Source organism: Cyphomyrmex costatus, unplaced genomic scaffold (assembly GCF_001594065.2).
Source record: "Cyphomyrmex costatus isolate MS0001 unplaced genomic scaffold, Ccosl1.0 scaffold137, whole genome shotgun sequence".
NCBI classification, from domain to species: domain Eukaryota; kingdom Metazoa; phylum Arthropoda; class Insecta; order Hymenoptera; family Formicidae; genus Cyphomyrmex; species Cyphomyrmex costatus.
In genome coordinates this window covers 842,100-863,102 of record NW_017275358.1, presented here as the reverse complement: position 1 = coordinate 863,102, position 21,003 = coordinate 842,100, and the positions used below count along the sequence as shown (strand labels likewise).

The 21,003-nt window shown below is 35.1% G+C and overlaps 1 protein-coding gene across 1 annotated transcript in view; it reads right to left on the bottom strand.

Moving 5' to 3' along the window:
* Positions 1-21,003, bottom strand: part of LOC108782891 (defective proboscis extension response 1) — a 90,218-nt gene that overhangs the window by 5,174 nt on the left and 64,041 nt on the right. The window contains exon 2 of the mRNA XM_018551284.1: positions 6,598-6,764. Coding sequence (XP_018406786.1) covers positions 6,598-6,764 — 167 coding nt within the window. The remainder of the gene's footprint in view (positions 1-6,597; positions 6,765-21,003) is intronic.

The window sequence follows — 21,003 nt, the reverse complement described above, 5'->3', positions numbered from 1 at the left end:
GAGAGAGAGAGAGAGAGAGAGAGAGAGAGAGAGAGAGAGAGAGAGAGAGAGAGAGATGTAGAAGAGGCGTTGCGCACTGGCAGCGTGAAAAGGGTACGAAGTCGGGACACGAATGGCAGTATGCGAAATGTTTGGTATCGGAAAAGCAATTGTTCGGATTAAACGCAGCAGTTTTCGCGTGGTCCCTTTTTCATATCGAGATTTAATTTATTCCCTAACCATAACCTGCACGTGATCGAATCGCGATTATCGCCATCTGATCGGGAACTTCGAATATTCAATTAATTCCATCGATCTATATCCCCTGAGGGATCGATTTCAAATTACGTGCTATTAGTACTGTCAATGCCTTAAGGACGCCGTGTCGTGTCTGTATCGGTTAATCAGGAAGGAGCTAGACGTGAAATTATTATTAGATAAGGCCCGGTTACACCAATCTTACTTTGACTTTGAGCGAAGCTTAAAATCTTACTTTCCCTTTAGCTAAGAGAAAAGGAAAGATAGAGAGTTTTAAGCCTTGCTTAAAGTCCAAATAACGTTGGTACAATCGGGCTTAAATTGCAGTGTATGGAGAACACGAATACAACTCTTTACTAATTCTTTGTTAACTATTAATTTATCAATGTATATATAATATAATCGCAAAAAATCTTACATTTGGTAAGAATGCACTGTTCAATACATTGTATTTTTCAATTTTATGTTTTGTGTACTAATAACTTTCTGATTACATATAAGTTTTTATTTATATATAATTTATAAAAGTGTTCAATTTTTATTTAAATTTTATTATGTATGTATATTATTTTGTTAACCATTTTCTTATCTTTTTGATTTATACTTGTTCGATAGGATAAATTCAATAAATGATAAAACATAAAATAGATTAAATCAATAAATGCGATCGTGAATATTTGAACTTTGTTGTGCACTTCTCGTCGCGATGTCTATGGCAATACACATTTGCTTCTTGCACATTTGCACAACGAAACATGTAACAGTCGCGTTGCGCTCGTTACACTCTACAAAATTAGTTTGTTCAGTAACAGCCCAGCAGGGAGGTTTAAATGGATCCACCGAGTATACCGGCACTATTAAATAGAAACACAATAAGATTATTGCGATTTTAATGTGCTTAAACGTACGTGACAGTATTCGAAATAAAATTGATCGATACTCACGTCGTTATTGTCATCTTCCATATTTAAATTGCAATAGCTTTTATAAATTAAATCTTTCGCCTTTAGAGCGACAAATATTTTATTTCAAGGCAATATAGATTTTTACAAGCAACAACACTGAATATTTCGGTGTATTGGTGTTTTTCTTTATAGATTTATTTTCTTTTTATATAGATATATATTTTTTTCTTTAAACGTATATAGATTTTTTGTAATTTTTCTAACATATCTGTGTTTTATTATCAAAATCTCTTTTATTCAATCTTACTATGACAATTAAACTTTTTGTTATTTTTATAAATATTATATAAAACATATTTTAAATCTTTTATCTTTTAAAATCGAATAATGTAAAAATATAATTTTGATGAAGTTATATCACACTTGGTAGAAAGTACAAAAGGTTGATTAGTAACTATTCACAGTTCAATTGTTTATGCACTATTTGTGTTTGATGTATTTTAGATTATTTTAGAAAGTTAGTGTTATTATTTCACTACTACTAACAAAAAAGTTTGGAATACTTCGGGATATTTCACATATCAAGCTTGCTAACGAAGCTACAAAATGACTAGAGTCATTGCGCGACCCAAAGTAACGAAATTTTCGAGCGGGGGCGCGCTTAATGGACTATCAAAAACATATTAGATCCTCGTTTGCAAGAACGAAAAAGGAGATAAAGCTCGGTACCGAGCCTTCGGAGATTTCCTGATTTTGACAGGAATCCACGGGATGCGGCAGTGCTGCTTTTTTACTCAAACAAGGCAGCATAACAGCGCTGATCGGAATCCGGTACTTCCTCCTTGTTCGCAAGGTCGCACGTAAATCTTCGGCAGAATCCAGGCTAGAAAACGGAGGATGAACGACACTTTCGCTCCCTGGCGCGATACTTATTCAAGCTGGGAGAAGAGCCGCAGGCTTTTCCCCGATCAAATTACCGAGCTGCTTTTTTCCACCGTTCTGGATACAGTAACGTCTTGCTGGAATAACTTCATCGTGCAGAATTCCGAAGCGAAATCCGGCAGAGTCATTCGAATTCATCTTCTCACGAGTAAATCGATTCGGGCGGAAGGGTCGTTTACACGACTGGATTATATAGGTAATATAAATTCCGAAGACTTTTAGAGATCCTATGGCAAGAAGTAAAGGAATTAAGGTGAAAGTTCTTAAATTAAAACACTTTTCGAATAAATACGATTCATACGAAGTGGCCATTACTATATACACTGAGAAATCCATTTAGTTGATTCAATTAATTTTTTGTTTGGATATGGACAACAAATTCCTAGTTGATGCAATAAGATAATTTAGTCGAAGCATTGACATCAAATAAACTTGTTTGTCAAAATGTTACGATAATCAAATGTTTTGATGCAACTAAATTATTTTATTGTGAAGGATTTGTTGCTCACATCTGAACAAGAAATTAATTGATTTAACTAAATGGATTTCGCAATGTATTGGAAAATATTTTTGTATAGCAGATTGTAGAGTGAACAGGATTTGTTAGTTTGATACAACGATCACGTTCTTCTTAATCCTGTTCATTATGATAACAAAAGCTGTTAGTAAATAAATATTTGTTTATTAACTTTTAGAAGATTAGTAAAATTGAATTTTACATAGATACATATTTTATCTTAACTTTCTTGTATCGCAAAGTATATAATAATAAAGAATGCATGTTAGATAAGATAAAGAACACATTGATTTTTCCTTTTGAAAATTGTCCTTATTGTTTTGAATTAATTAACACGATATACATTTAATTCAATGTACAGAATTAGCAATGCAAATGTTGCGTTTTCATTTTACGAATGGACACCCTGTATAATCCGTATATGGTGGTATCAAGTTGCTTTTGGTGTGTATGCAAATATAATTAATATTCCGATTTCGAGTTGTATTGAAACTGATGCAATGTATTAACGTAAATACCACTTGCAAACTTTGTTGCAATACGAAATGTATTGGTGACGTTAGTAGAATCGGATGATATCGATTATAATTTTGATCAACACTGGAAACACTGTAGTTCTCTTAATTAGTAGTCCTTCTGTAGTCTTTCCTGTATTATCTTGCTATCGATACAACTAAATTAGAATTATATTTGCTTATAGTTATAAAAAATGAATCAAAAGTAAAAGATAAAATAATATTAATTATAAAATAATTTTTGTATGTTGCAAATGTTCATGTCATTTAACGTAACTTATTTAACTAAACTTTTGTTCTTTAAAATTGTCCTTAAGTATTTAATTTTGATGTCGTAACATAATGAAAAAAATTCTTAAACACACAAAATATACTTAATCTTGCATTAGATTGTAATGATAATTATGTTTAAATAATATTATAACAATATATTAATTTTTAAATAAAAAAAATAGTCAGTCCTTTCGCATGTTTTCTTCGCAAAATATTCGACAGCACGTTTAATAAGCACTCTAAGCATTCGCGCGCTTTAAGTGTACATTAAATACACAACACATTAATGTTGAGAAAGGAAAACGCGAGTTTCCAGTTTTGGATATGCTGCAGACAGTTTAGCTAAGTCGGCAAAAAGACCGACGCAAATGTCTCAGTTAGCTTTGTCCAAACATTTGCCTTGCGATAACTCCATACACGCTGTCTACTTTCTGCAAGTCAAACCGCTGACTTTCTTAATGAATTACGACTGTATCTTTACATTTTGTTGCTCAGCTTTCTACTACGAAGAAACCTCGTAATGTCATACATAAAATCCATTTTGGAAGTAGAAATCTATATGTCCAAAAATGGTTAATAAAATTACAATTTTGCATTATTTTTATGAGAGTTACATATTATACACTCAGTATTAAATAAAATAACATTTTTTCTTTTATTAATTATATTACAAGATGAAAAATTTAATTTTTATTTTCATTTATTTTTTATTATGTCATAAAAACATGATTATTGCAAATTTTCTGATAATTTACAGTTAATTAAGCATTAAGTTAATTACTCGGAAATGTGTATGCGTCAAGATGACATGATAAAAGATCTAGTCACAAGAACTAAATTGCAATTTTTGCATTTAGTATTTACTATAATCTAATTATCATTATGGAATTATTTGAATGTTATTTTTGTATTATGCAACAACAAAGTCCCTTTTTATTCGTTTCTCCTTTAAAATTGGCTCGAATCAACGTACCGTCGAGGAATTTGCGCGAATTTTCGTAGTTGGTCTTCGTTAGATACGTAATCCGTATGCAATTGTTTCTCTCTAATAAGAACACTGTGTATCTAGTCATAAAACGAAAAGCTTGCGCGAGCAGCAAGTTAGTTGTCTGATGCTTTGTGCTCGTAGAGTAGCAGTCTCTCTCTTTTGAAAAAGCAGCAGCTACCATTCCGGCGCGTAATACTTCTCGGTGCACTAGTGCGGCGAAACGTAATGTAATGTCATTTCTTTATCTCTCATAGAATTCATAGTGCTTTTGTTTAGAAAAGAATACTTCTTTGGCTGAAGCATCATTAGTTTGAGAGGAATCCTTAATTAATGTACTTTCGCAACGACTTATATTGAGCAGCAACCTAAATGGAGAATGCATAATATACCTATATTACACGCAACTTCGGTGCAATTCTGGCTGACTCGTGCGAAGCTTATCATTGTTCCGTCGTATTAGTTGTAGTAATTATCGGGATGAAAATACGGTCATGGCGTTTGCAAGTTATCGGTGATGCGTGATCGAACATCCCCCGTCTCCACCCCTTCTTCCGGAAATAACTGGAACTCACGTTATTGAGTAAATGACGGTAAATAATTGCATCGTTAACAAGTAATCAAACCAGTTGTTCGCATTCCCACAATTAAGTACATTTTGCAACAGTTCAGCTACGAAAGAAAAAAGTATCCTCAAATCGAAGCGAGGTTTTATGAAAAGATACAATAATTATAAGTTTGCAGCCGTTATTGTAATGAATTATGCTCAATTGATCAGTGCTTCTGTGTTTGTATATTTTAAGAGGTCATGGTATTTAATGCAATAAAATTATCCGAAACTTTGAGAAACCTTGGCGCGCACAGCCACCATTGGTATTTAACTGAATTACGCAATATTGAGTCTTGTTATGTAGATAATGTCGATATATTCCCGGAAGTCTGTATACTTAGTGGACCAGGCATTGGCGGAAACTTCGCGAAATATCAAATCTTTGCGTGCTGCGGAAACTCCTGCTCTGGGTAAGTAGAAGATTGAGCGTCTTGATTAAATATTAAGTCTTAATAAAGTACATAGGAGAATTACGTTAAAATTTGCATGATATATGTTGCATAATGTATTATATTAGTTCGCTATTTTTGAACAAATCACGCACTGTACTTTTTTTTAAAAGTTTGTAAGTTCAACAGAGAGTTGCTGTATGCGCGCGAGTAATTGAACGTAATGCTCAGATATAATAGACCACGAGCTCGAGCACGAAGATAATACACGATAAAGCACGACAAATTTTTCAATTTTAATTAAGTGTCAGTCAAATCCGCAGTCTCAGTCAAAAATCCGAAAAGATAATAGTCGCCCTCCACCCAGCTTTGAGCAGGTTTAAACTCTTCAAACAGGCGTCATGCATATTCTATCAACGACCTAACCAGAAACCGCAGGCCAGCCTTGCGGTAATGTTAACCCAGCAGCTCTACTCGGATCTATATAGCCTTGACATGGAGGTATGCCCGGGATTGAGGATTTTGAAAAACGATGAAGCAACCGTAACCGCAACAGCAGCCTCTGTTCTATACCTTTGACGGGAATATATATTGTAAAATTCTCTTTTCCCCTCTAATATCTAGGCTCTATTTAGAAATCGCAACAAGAAAGTTATAAACCCTCGAGAGATAAGATGAGTTTTTTAACTTTTTAATTTTGTGTATCGGTAACGTACTCGTATGTACCGTTAGTGAGTTCAATATAGATATGTCAATTTAACGCTTAAAATAATAGGATAAAATCTTTTTTTTTTACATGAAAATTAATGAAATGTATCTTAATTTATTCGATAAAATAATACTGTGTTTGACGTCTACTGCTCTGACACTGAGTAATTAATAATGTTGCTTGGTTCCTTTCATGTCACAGCAATTTATTTGTAGTAATTTGCACATTCACCACAAATCATGTTGAGTTACAATTTTAAAATTAAATAGTAATTATATATTAATCTATCTCAAATATTGTAAGCAAAGAGTTTAGCGAGTAGATTTGATTTGTGTGAATGTGCATTTAGGTTTCCACTTATACTATATATATATATTTGAATTATAAGGTAAAAACAGTGTGCTCGAGCAAATCTTTTTCATAATGCTGTGAGACGCGGATTTGTTAACGTAATTAGCGAGTTAGGTTCAAAAGGAGGAGGGTCGTAAAATACTGGAATTACTGTTGTCACTCACCTCCTTGTCGCCCAGCTGATAAACTCTGCAGTGAAGAAAGGCGGTCTGACCGACTGCGGTAGTGACATTCCGTGGCACATTCGTTTCGAATGCCGGCACGCCGCTGACGTTGCGACTCCCATGAACAAGACTACCGCTCAAAACTCTCTGATCGCGAGTAAACGTACCTGCGTGACATATAACACAAATGTCAGCGTCAGAAATTAGCATGTCCACAACTGAATCGGGAAAGTCGTTAAGCGGTTTTAAGCTGAATGAAGCTTAAAGCATTTTACCGACTTGGAATTGCGATTAAACAAAAATATCATAATTAAGTAGCTTGTTTTTTCTTATATATTAATATTATATTTCTAACATTTTGAGTTAGTTAGACCTTTAAAGGAATAAAGATTAATAAAGATTATATTGTTTGTCTGTTTTTGGGTCAAGACCTATTTACAACAAGAGGGGAATGCAGTTTGGTGAGTCACGACAGTTTATAAAATTGATAAAGTAAAAAAAAGATGTATATTCTTGCTATGTGCGTAATTTAACGATAAATGTGGTTACGCATTCAACTTGTAATTACGTGGAATATACATAATGTTTTATTTTTGTAAAACTATAGCAGCAGACGGCTCTAGTTTTTAATTACATCTTATTATCTGAATTAACAATCATATTGTGAGGCTTTCTTTATCCTATAATATATAAGATAAATTCACAAATTTCATGATCGATAAATAGTATGTATATTTAATCAAATACAAATTATATTACTCTTACAAAAATTTAAATCAAAGTTACTAAATTTACGAGTCTTATCGTATTCCATGCACCCCTTTCACAGTATACTTTATATCGTTGAATAAAACGTAAGTCAAATAATATTTTTAAGTATTTCAAGCAAACATCCTAATATTTATTTGAGATCAATCAAAAAAATATTCTGTCATTTAGCGGTTTCGTGTTAGAGGATTTTCTGTTTATGTGTGCGACCTCAAGAAGATATTCTACAAAATAAAGAAATTTCATAAAATCATAAAGTGCTGGATTTAGGATTACAGTTCTCTTAATGCTAGAAGAATGTCTTGCATGTACTGACATGCACGCGTAGCTACAGTAACACGTATAATGACAAACTTCTTCTAACACTAATTAGTGTTACGCTTAAGTGTGCTGCTAGTATTTCGTATATTCTTTTATTTCGAAAGGCTATTCCAGTTATGATAATAGTATTTTCCACAGAGGAATTTATATTCGATCATATAATTCATGTATCCTCATTTTTATAAATGAATACTTGTTATAAATACACGCGCTTGATTCATGTAAGATTTTTTGCTTCGAGGAAATGCTAAAAGGAATTTTCCGCTTATCGGTAGAATATTTTTTTTTAATGATATTAAAAATTAATATTAAATATATACTTAGGAATTTATAATGTTAGCATATATATGTATATATATATATATATTTAAGAATGTATATCAATGGCTACATTTACACCATGCATTTAGGCCTGTAGGTTAAACAAAGACACCTATCGTCGCGGATTAAGCGCACGGTATAAACGTAGCCAATATATTAATATTATACAGGGTGAGGCATCTAAAATAGGCATAAATAACTCGCTTATTTTTGATGATACAAAGAAATGTAAAAATTTAGGAATCTATATATATCTAATAAAAATCTATATATCACTAAAATGCTAACACCTTTTTATATACAAAATCTGTAACTGCTTTCATAACTTACATTAAGTGAAACTTGTCTTTGTCATTATTAAAGCAGTTTCACTTATCTGTTTACCTTATTGTCAGAATCACAATAGATGCATATCAGACAATGCGTCTGGTATCCATTGTATCGAACGTTAGTGTTGACGTTATCGAGGCAAATGGTTAGATTTCGACGGATGCCGCGAGCGTCTACTTAGTCATCGATTGTTAGTGACGGAACTAGATAACCTTGCAAGTTTGTATTTGATCTGCAGCTAAGATCATACATTAATTTGTAGCACTCAGAGAACTGGAATAGGCGAACTTGTATGATCTGGCCCTTTATCCAGGTTGTTTTGTACAAGGATCAGTTCCAACAGAGTATGTTTTGCGAATGGAATGTTACGACGTGTTTGCGCAACCTGCAACGGTCATTTCACCGATATTAGCGTTAGATTGGTCGCTAATTACCATCGATAGTCACAGTAGCCATAACGACCATGTCGGGAATTCCGTGAAGGTATCCATTTAAGAAATTATCTTTGGTGCTGTTCTTATAATACCTATATACGTTTACCTATATACGTTACCTATATACGTTTCATCGTATAATTGTGGAATAAAATAGTGCTTCAATATTATAGATATTAATATTTTTTAATCAATTTTGTGGAAGCGAAATTCTGTTTGATTTTGGAGAACGTTTTGCCATATCGTAATAAAGTTTTTAAACTTTTATTGTAATTCATATAAATATATATATGTATATGTATATACATACATAGAATATGACATAAAGCAAACACACGTTTTTTGAACTGGTAATCCATTTCTATTTATCTTTAGAAAAAACGTTGTTTTAGACGCAATGTTTAATAAAAAATTCAGCTGCGTATGTGCAATGCTACGTCAGAACAAATATATAATATAATGAAAATATAAAGGTAGAGTTCAAAGTATCTCTGGAAATATTAAGAGTTATTTTATACTTTTTATGTACTTTCGGTCGCATAAATTGGCATAGAACTCAAAAAATATATTCAGAAATTGCATTATATTTAATTTCTTTTTACGGGATACTATGTGAACTTCAGCAGTTAACCCATGTACGGGAGCTGAACACATTTGAATAAGGTTTGAATTTTGTGCATAAAAAGTTCGTCATTGAAACAAATCGATTTCTTTACCGAATTTCTGAATTCTTATATTATTCCTTGGTATTCTGTACTTTTAAGTGATTACAATAAAATTGTATGAATTAAAGCATCGTAATGAGTATTAGAAAATCACACAATTATAATTATAATAGTGAAACCATATAAATTCGTTTTTTATTTTTTATAAACATTCTGTAAACCAATCTCTCGTTTTATAAATACAAAAGTAGCTTATCACTATATTATGTGTTTTACTTCTTGATATTATTTAAACGTCCTTATATTAGCGATTTGTTGAAAAATACAAATATTTTGTTTCAAAGAAGATCATAATATTGAAAGCGTATGAAACACATTAAACTTATTACAAGGATTTATGTAAAGGAGGGAAGATAAAGAATTCCATTAAGCACTGTATGCATTTGCAAGCTGCATTCGCGTTATGTAGTAGCTGTAGTTTATTTATGAAGGAGTAACTACCTAAGCCGGGATATGAATGCTGAGGCTTTTGACCTCGTTGGATATTAGTACTCTTTATAAGTGGTTCCAGACAACATTTGTATTCCAAGCACTCGTATGTGGCAGCTGAAAAGGTGTACGTGCTTCTCAGTTAAACAATTACAACGTTCTAAAAGAAGCTTTTGGCTTTTGTGACTTTATTGTTAGATTCCACAGACGATTAATTGTAAGCATGATTATATTCGAAATATCCTCTCTTTGGAATTCGGAAATATACTATTTTCAGTGTATTATCTAAACGTGACATAATAAAAAAAGTGAATAATTTTTATACTACACGAATTTATGATGAAGGTAGAAACGTGATATTTTTTATTTTACATTACAATTTACATACAATTTTTTAAATTTGAAATTTCGATGAATCTGTATTAATATAAAACACTTTTTAAATTATTTATATGGAATGTAATAATAAAGTTTAATCAATTTTTTATGTTCACTGTTCAGTCATAAATATCATTCAAATTTACGTAATATATTTTCATATATACATTTATGTATATATATATATATTTCATAGATAAAAAAATTTGAAATGTCGATATCGGTTGTGACATATTACTTTTTTCTTTTTTCGCTAGGTTATTAACGACAAATGAATCAATTTGTTTCGACGTACATACCATCCCGATCCATTTAATAGCAGATAGGCGTGTGCAATCGATACGAGTAACGGTCCAACGCTCGTGAAGATGCGCATGCAAGCGTCAGCGCGATTTCTCTTTAGGTGTGCCAGCGTAATTCGTATCAAGTTAACGAATTGTATTTCATCGAAAACCGATTGACTGTCGTTTCGCAGCGCGATGACAAAAGCATCATACTTTGCGACCCGCGTATCGGAACAGTTCGTGAATGAAACATCGACACGCGCGTGTGCTAATTCAATCGTAATCGGATACAAAAGGTCACGATCAGGAAGCAGTTCTGGAAATAGACCGACAGGAAATGAGAATTTTTCCATAACTGGGAAAATTCTCATTCCCTATTCCATCGCAAGATTATTATTGGAAGTCAAGTGGTATTGCGCTATTGAGAAAGAGAGAGAGAGAGAGAGAAAGAGACAGTGTAATATTATCCAAGATGTCAAATAATGAAATGCACTTCGATAATGGTCAATATTCAAAATATCAGTGGCACGTTATCGGTTTACAAAATCGATCTTCACAATGACACATCGACTAAATGCACCATACATATATTATGAATTTTATAAAACTTTGTCTGTTTTGTTTGAATTACTACAAACACATTATATTTCTTTACGAAAAGGATGATTTTGCTGAAGTATTAAAAAATTGAGCAAATACAAAAATTTGAAAATAATTTTGTTGAACCTTCAAAATAATTATATTGTATGCTTAAACCGGTTGTTAGGATATTAAAATTTTTTGGATTCCTCAACGTTATGTTTGAAATTTTTACATAATCGTTTTGATGTGATGTAACAAAATTATTTTCTTTTATTTATTACAGATCTGTATCTATACCTATAATTAAATTTTTAAACACTTCAACAAAATCGCGGCGTTTTCTCCGTGTGAGAATCCCGTTGTCAGTTAGTATTATAGAATTTTTTTTATAAATTTTGCAATTGTGTCACTCGTTGTATATTTTGATTAACCTGATGCAGTTTACAGTAAAGCGCAACCGTTTTGTACTAAAATAATTTGTCATCGTCGCGACGAGCATTTCCATATTCCACGACCGAGTTTTACAAGGATGCCACGGTGATTCGCGTTGATCAATAACGGGGGAATAATAAATAACGGACGAGCTTGTCGATAAAACATCGGGACCAAAAATCGCCTCGCGTACGGATATGGGCACTGCGACGTGTAGTCCGCGATGCCTCGCTTGCAAAGTTATGACCTACGACCCGTGAAGCGGATGCACGGTATAACTGTCGCGCACGTGTAGGTGCACCTGGCGTGTCCTGCGGTTACAACGTTGTAACTCCCGCTCGTTGTGTGAGAACAACGTGCCGGAACAAAGAAGCGAGGGGTTTTGTCTCGTTTCGTATAGTGCCATTCAAAGAGGATTAGATGAAGAAGCTGGTGCACGTATATAGCGATTCTGCGCGACGTGACGATGTGTAGCAGCTGTCATCAGAGCAGTAAATGGCGACACATAGTATGTAAGTGATACATAAATATAACTAAAAATCATTCAATTTTATCCTTGCCTTTGTGTAGTTTTTTCTTGAAATCTTAAAATATGAAATCTCGTAACCTTTTAATATCGTTCTCTGAAATTTCTTGGAGTAAAATTTAACTCCAAAAGAGTCAAAATATTACCACTATTGAAAAAGGGCGACAAATTTACATCCTTGAGTAAAAGTGATAGATTTTCACTCTTTCGGAGTAAAATTCGTTTCAAAGAGAAGAATTTTCACTTTTTTTGGGGGAGTAAATCTCACTTCAAAAGTGCAAAATCTCACTCCAAAAAAGAAAATTTTTTTTCCACTTTTATTCACAAGAGTGTAAATTTTTCACTCTTTTTCAATAGTGGCAGTATTTTAACTCTTTTGGAGTGAGGTTTCACTTCAAGAAATTTAGAGTATGTAAAAAATCATTAATTGTTCATGAAAGTATATTGGTCAGCCAGATGCTACTTTATAGTTTATACATATAGCCATAAAGTTTTGTCATAAAGTCCTAAATGTAGTATTAATAATAACTGATGTGTGAAGTACTATAGCCATATATAATTTAGATTTAATGGAAGAGTAACTTACACCTGTACTACTAATGTAGAGAGTGCAATATTGGCTATAGTAATAATAATTTTAATATACTGGAGATATTAATTATGATGTGTCATATTATGTACCACTGTATCATACAATAAACAGTGTATCCAAAATACAATCAGGTCTGCCGAGTTTGGTCAACAATATCTAGGTTTTTTTTTAACCAGATCGAATGCAATGTACTACGAATAGCGAAAATATTCAGTTTTTGTTTCCGAAAAGAGTAATTTAGGCCACTGTAAGGGTTACATTCCACTGGGTGAGGCTATGTGTTGTTCGACCGGACTTTTGTCACAAAAATTGACTCGTTCGGACGAGCTATATACTCGGGGGATTACGCTTTGAAAGCGCCGAAGCGAGGCGTTCGTCGATGTTCGTGACATATGGCAGGTTGAACGGATCGCGGCTGCAGTTACCAGCAACGGCTTGCTGAAATCTCGGGGAATCGATGATTTGATGGATGCGCGATTGCAAACGTTTCTGGCTGTCTTTGTCTGTCAATTGCTATAATTTAATTTGCGTAATTACGCTGTTACAAGGTCGCAGTTAGACATATTTATTACTAAGATGTTTTTCATGATCATGGGATTTACCTACTGAAAATAATGCACGGGTTATTAAGTTAAAACTAAAAAATTTATCGTAACTTTAAATGTTTTGCTAAATTATCATAACAAGCAAATTGACTGCACAAATTTTTTAAAGATCATTAAGATTCTAAAAGATTAACATCCAATGTGTGTAACTTGGAAGCAGAAGATGAGAAACGTTATAGATTTAAGGAATTCGTTCGCCTTGTGCAAAAGAATACTGATTATTCTCTCCAACCTGGAACATTCTGCATAATCGACCCATAGTTATATAACGGTAGGATCAACTTTCAGAAACTTCCTTTTAATTCTACAATTAGTTTCAATCTGAATTAACGCTCGGCGCTTCGTATGGTCACAGGAAAGTTTTAATCCGGAACTGACCCGGCTCGGAAAACGTCGGCAGAATGTATTTTCGTTGAAATCATAAATTTTCAGCGCACATTTGAAATCGGCTACCTCCCTTCGTAAAGCATTGGCGAGTTCGAAACTGCCAATTCGATCTTAACCGCGATGACGTTTTCGCCGAAACGGTCCGCCGACGTATGTTCGGGCGTGGACGAGGCCAACCTGGTTTCGTTGGATTACGTGGCCGCAGCAGGAAATTCGAAGGTTGCCGGGAAATTTGTGAGACACGTGGGAAGACGCATAAATCAGGCTCCGCTGATTTTAGGACAGGGTTGCGAGGGATTTCTCCGGGTGATCGAGCGCAGTTCAATCTCTGAAGTTGAGAGCGACTTTAACGTTCAAGTGCAGTGGGCTTTGTGAAGAAAATATAAAAATTTACAAACTTTTTTAATTCCGAGATTCTTTACATCCGTGATTTTAAACAAAGCTTTCTGTATCAAATAATATTTGCTTTCGAACTGTGTTTTCCTATTGTTATATAAGTTCATATTTATGCTGTACATATTTCGTTGTTATGCTTTTCTTGCATGTAACATGTGTGTGTACATACATAACCGTTCTGTTTTTTCAGATTAATTTATCTTGGCAATGTAATAATTAACCTGTTTCTATAATACGCGCATTTCTGTTATATGATATTACCGATTAACTGTGATTTATTTCATTAGCATGCATCATTACGTGAAGAAATCATATTGTAATTATAATGCGAAATTATACGGTGAAATTTCTAAAGTATACGAGTAATATAAATATCGCGGATTCACTGAATATATCTCATTGTATCGCAGATAGAAAATGAGAATCGCTTATAATTGCATTGAGAAGAATAATTGTACGAGAGTTAATCGGATTTTCATTACGCCACGCGCAATTCGAGAATCGTCAACGGGCCCATAGGAGGGAAAAGAGAGGCGGACAAATCAAGCTGGGATTTTCATCGGCAATATCACAGACACGAAAGTGTTTATTAGAGCTTTGGGGGATGTTGTCACGTCGATATTTGTAAATCTGATTGAAGTACTCGGCAAAATGGCAAACGGGTCTTGCGCGGAAAGTGCAGTTACGTGTACCAGACTCGACTCTGAATGTGATCGATACGAAAATAGCATGTATCTTCGTGTTGCAACACGTATACTTTTATCATGCACTTTCTTTCTATATATTTTTCTCGATATTCTCTACTCAAACAACAAATCGAATGAATCAGATATTATCAATATTTGACTCTTTTTAAAAAATTATTTTTATTTTTTAATATTACTTTTTACATAAATTATTTTTTTAGAAGGTTGCGTTTTTAAGTGACGAATAAAAAAGTATTAGATAAGTTCTGTGACTTTTCAAAGACTATTTCTCAATGATAACTGATTATTTGGAGAGACGACAATATCTCGGCTCTAAACAAGCGCAGCGATGCATGTCTATATCTATTACATCTATATGGATGAAATGAAACAATTGATATGATAAAGTGCATCCAGACCGAGATCGTCGACGAAACGCCGTTTCAAAAGAATTCAAAGATTTTGTATCGCGACATTGCGAACATTATCATATATTATTATTTATAAAAAATTATTAGCATGAAATAACAGCTTCGATACGATGGGATCGGCTTTAAATGGAGGGCTGATTTCAACCACGTTGACCCAAATTACAAGATTTGTCTGTGACAGCTCAGTAACGAGACTAAAGGTTGCGCTGCAATTTCACGGCTGAATTTAGCGACGACACGCGCAGGAAATCCCCGGAATCCACACCATTCCGCGCATTCACGGCGCAGTACGGAGAGACGTACGAAGGGGGGGGGGAGGGGGGAGGAATCTATACAAACGTTATCACCGCCAGGACTGACACGTAATCGGGCCGGAAAACTAAACAGCTCATTTGCAGCGCGCGATTAGCTCGACCGTTCGCGTTGCCTGGCTGAGATGATCATGCGAACACGCGGCTTCTCCCACGTTCTACACTGGTTTCCTTCACGCAAACTAACGCTATCGTTGATTGATACTGTAATTCGCTGATTGATATTGTGATTGTTAATTTACAGTAAAAAGTAGATACCTTTATGACATTATATGTTTACGATTTTAATAGTGTAAAAAAGGCTCTTTTTTATTCAAATTTATTCATTATTATCGTAATTTTTCGGTAAATTTTTATTATGGTATTTTTGAACAGTGCAAAAAAGCAAACAGCACATACATTACACAAGATTTATTATTGTATTATATTCGGTTAATCTCAACTAGATTTTGTTATAGCACTTTAATTTTGAACTTAGATACTAAAATATTTATACCTGAAAATTAAAAATAACATTGCGGTGCAGAATATCCATTAAAATCTTCCGTGAGCAGAGTCCAAAATTAGGGGATACGAAGTTCAATGTAAGCATTCTAGAACAAAGGGGTATAATCGATATTGAAACAATCGATTGAGCCATACAGCATAATTTCATTAAATTTGGTCTTCGTTGCGTTTCATTTATGGAACAACGCTCCTGCTATCGACCAGTGCATAATTAATTCATGTGTTCACTTCGGTCGCAATTTTAGCACGCATACAGATGGAATTTTTTTAAATGTAGTTGGGAAAGGGCTATATACATATATCACGTCGAAGTATTCGATGTGCTCATGCGGAATCGAAATGTCGTATTGGAACAGCGAAATAAAGTCAGACCAGAAAGCTGTCAGAAATGATGGATGATGATGATGGCATATCATCTCGGCGAATTATTTTCCCGATAAATCCAACTAGGCAAAAAAAATTCGTCCATCGAAATTAAATGGAGCGTTTAAAGACAGAAAGCATTCTCATATATAAGAACGTCAATTACTTGTAATTACGATATTATTGAGGTATCCGAAAAATTATTACATAGTTTTTTTTTAATACTGCGTTTGCACTCGCAAGTGCGAAGCACTTTTTTATACCTGCGGAACTAGTCCTAAAACGAATTCTGTAGTACTGTTATCTGTTCGTAAAAAGAAGTTAAGTATCATCACTATACGTACTTCCCATGCACAAAAGTTTAATATCCTTCGACTCTACGAGCAGGCCATAAAGTAAACCAAAATTACCTATTGTTAGCACCAGATGAAAACTTGTCGAGAAATTTGAAAAAATAATACATACATCTCTCTTAAAATACTACCTTTCCCCTTCAAAATGCATTTTGAGTTTTTAAATTTTGATAATTTCAAAAAAAATGGTAACCGTTTAAAAAAATGTAACTTTTTCGACGTGATTTTTCCAGAGTTTTAGTTTGATAGATTTTTTATTAATATAATAGTTTTCAATATCTGTATAAATCAGAAAATATGATTTCTTTTTTCCTTTAAATCATAATCTTTAATTTCAAGATATCAGTATTTTTTCCCCAATCAATATTGCACACCATAAACATGCTGCCTGAAACATTTCTTAAGCTGTCGATAAATAAACTGATTCCCGATATTTAAACATTTATGATACACAAATCTCTTATCGCGATTTAAGTGTTACTTGTTCTTTGGTTGTTTAACCAGCTGGTTAGCTTCCGTGCATATTGATATACGCTTTCAGAGAAGAAGATTACGCGGAAGTTAATAAATCCTATTTTCCCATGTCACGTGCAGAAGCCCGTTGCTTGTTTTTCCATTGTATAATGGAATATGTACGTGGATAAGTCCCTGGTTTTGACGTGAACTGTTCCGGGTGCGGGCTCGGAAGCTGTGCACAGATGGAGCATGTGTAAGGACCGGTGACACGTGATTCTCCCCTATTACGCGATGGAAAACGGAAAAGGGAACCGCCGGTATCGATACACATGGTTGGGAATTGGAGGAAAGGGGTAACGATGACGACGACGGTGCGACGTGATTGTTTCCGAGCAGGAAATAGAACCTCTGGGAATGAGGCCGGTGATTTGATGTTAACACGTGTGAACACGTCGTTGTCTGTTCCCAATAAATGGCTTCGGATGCGTCTGGGACGTATTGCACATCGATTTTCTATAATGTCGCTTGAGGCTAATAACTGAAAACCTTATTACAATAAAAATCACGCGCCGACTTACTCATCTTGCAAAGCGATAATACTGCCGACGTTCATTTGATCCAAATGCATATATACGTGCTACATATTGAAAATTACTATGCAATCGTACAGAATTTCTCATTATGCGGATAATGAATTTGCAAATATTTTATATTTTTCATTCAGTGCAGCGAGATTTAAATCCCTGGAATTATTAATAAACGTTGAGTAATTGATGCAATTTTGGCAACGCCGGATTATCTACACGTTCGACCTACACTCGTCGTAATTAAAGAAATTAGCGCGACCGCGACTCTCTAATACGCTGCCTATAAATAAAGATTACCGGTAATCTCGCTGGCTAACCGACCAACCCTTTTTGTCCGGTACTACAAACTGCTCCCTGGTGTAACAACGATGGCGAGGAAAAGCGCTATAGCCGCGTACCAAATTAATTTTGGGCGCTTTAGTACACGCGGCGAAAAACCGAGGAAATCCGTCCGTGCAGGCAGATAAATCATCACCGTGCTATATTATGGGAAACTATATGTTTGATACAGCGTGACTTCCGGATTGCGGTATTACGTTCATATTTTCGTCCTCATGGTCGAAAATATTATGACTGTAATCAGAGGAAGAAGATGAATATATTTTGAACATGTATTTTTTCCATCTTTTGTGCTTTTATCCTATATTCTATAAATATTTGAACTTCAAGCTATACTGAAATCTTGTCATTTTTTCATCAGCTAAGTTACTTCTATTTAATAATATAGGACTACTTATATGTATATACAATGCATCAGGAGACGCGGTAGTGTCTCCGGCCGTGTTCAAAAACTGAAAGGCACTACAAATCTCTTATCTCGAGCCATCAAAGTCCATTTGGGGGGGGGGGTGCATAACTACTAAAATAAAAAAATTTATATATATTTAACTCTCTGAAAGTTCCAATAACAATTCACTATGGCAGGGGCTGTAATAAACACAACTGTTCACAAGTTCTCGGAAGCACATATAGGGCACGATGACGAAAATCTGCAAAATGTTACGTTGCTCGTAACAAAGCGAGCTCGTTTCTTTCTACGATCCTTCTCCTGGGGAAACCCGAAGCGGAACCCGAAACGACGTCCACCGTTACGGACGACATCGCAAGCCCCGTCGTACGTCGTTTCTTTCCCTCGCCTCGCCGGGACTCCGGGAGAGCGAAACGATCCCGGGTCTGACAAATCGCAGGGCCGGCACCTCGGCGAGTCGCCGAGCTTTGTCCGCGTCGTCGGTCGAACGAACGCGTCCGGAGAGAAAACGCGGCCGCGGATATATCGGTAGGATTAATCGGATACCCATACGCGGTACTTGTCACCTGACCGCTTCGGAAAATCTCGAAAGCTATTCGCGGGACGATTCATCTCCGGAAGCCGAGCTACGGCACCTTTCGGAGAAGCACACGTTGCTCGTTTCGTACACAAGAGAAGGAAGACCCTTCTGTTCAAATCGTAAGGTTAGTAGAGATAAGGGTAGAGCGAAAAGCAAACACAGTGTTCGCAGACTCGCCATCGATCTGCCAATCCTGCGACTTGAATCTTCCTCTTCTACAGCTTATAGCCGCTTCGCTGCCCAAGTTTGAGAGAAGCCCTCTAGAAATCGACTTTGTAATCGGAGCACTTAGCTTGATTTTATTCATCGTAATCCTTCGTTCTTCCCGGTTAGAGACTGCACTTCCAAAATTCTCGTACATGTCGTAAAAATGTTATTTGTCACATTACGAATTTAAATGCCGGAAATGCTTCTCGCAAGTTAACATGTCTTAAGGAAATCTATTATTTTCCTTACTCGAAATCGCTTTAGGAAAATTGATACTAATTTATTAAATGGAAGTTGAATAATGCAGTTGTAAGGCAATTTTTGTATGCTTCCTTAAAAATATATGAGCAGCAAATAGAAGAATTTGGATGCAGTCACGAAGAATATGCTGATGTGCGAGCTATATAATAACAGCGGGAGCGGGTTCATAAATCTGGGAAGTCATCTCCAACTTCGTAATGAGTGCGCGAAAAACATCTTTTGTTCCCTCAAAGATGCGCGCAACGGTGCAACGGCCGTAAAACGGCGCCTTTGTGATACCCGAATTGCACGATGTTAATAATAAAACTTTAGTAATCTTTATTGAACGAAAGTTCCGGAGTTACCCTTCGAAAGATGGCTTAACCCATTCATCTCTATGCGATTCGTGAAGACTTTCAGGTCGTTTTTTATGCGCCGTGAAAAAGATAGCGAAAGATACCAGCAAAAAAATGGTTAAGGACTGGATACAGGATACCGCTGAAATAAAAGATAATGCCGCCTTTCTGCAAGGTTTATTCTTCACGTTCGCCTTCATGGAACGTTGATGATTTAGGTGATTCGGCTGTCCAAACTTTCTCTTGTTTCGACGCGCGGCAAGTTTTTTAATTACTTGCGCGAATACGAGCTTTGTATTCCACGTTTAGAGATCTTAACGTGCTGGAAAAAGTTTTGTACTACCACTTCATTTATACGTCAGTGGCAAAAAAAATAATCGGTCAAAGAAAGAAGTGTACAACTAACTCTACTACACTGACAAAAAATTTCCAAATCTCAATACATATTTCTTTGAATAGTACTAACTAAACTTTTACTTGCGGTAAATAAATATTTACTTAAAAAATGATTTAAACATATTCAAATTTCAAATCTTTTTTATATGCATAAAATAATCATTTTGTGTTCTTACAAATTATTTCAATAATTTAAAGTCCATTATTCTCGTAAATGTATTGTAACGGTTGAAAATGAAAAATGTTTGCATATCAGAGATTTATTTATAAGTCATACAAATAATATTATAGTATATATTACAGTTTGGATAGCCTTAATTGTCCCGACACGAGTATGGTCTTTGTGAATAGTAGCTTTGTGGTGGAAAGCACTCATTGTAGATACGTGTTGAGCACGACCGTGGTGCGGAAAGCTCGGGGATGCATCGCGGATGACACGAAATCGGGATGCATGCCGCGATCCGGATGAGAGCAGCACTTTGTTACAAGCCGGTTTGCGAGAAGCGAGGGGTTCTTACCCCGGAGCTCCGTTCTACTAGGCGGATCGAGTGACCCATTAAGAACAAGAAGAGCTCAAGATGCGGACGCAGCCTTTTAACGAAATGAGCGTTTCGCTCCGTATCTCTTTTTCCTGTAATTTTGCGCGGCTACGGAGCGGAGCATCGTCGTGATAAC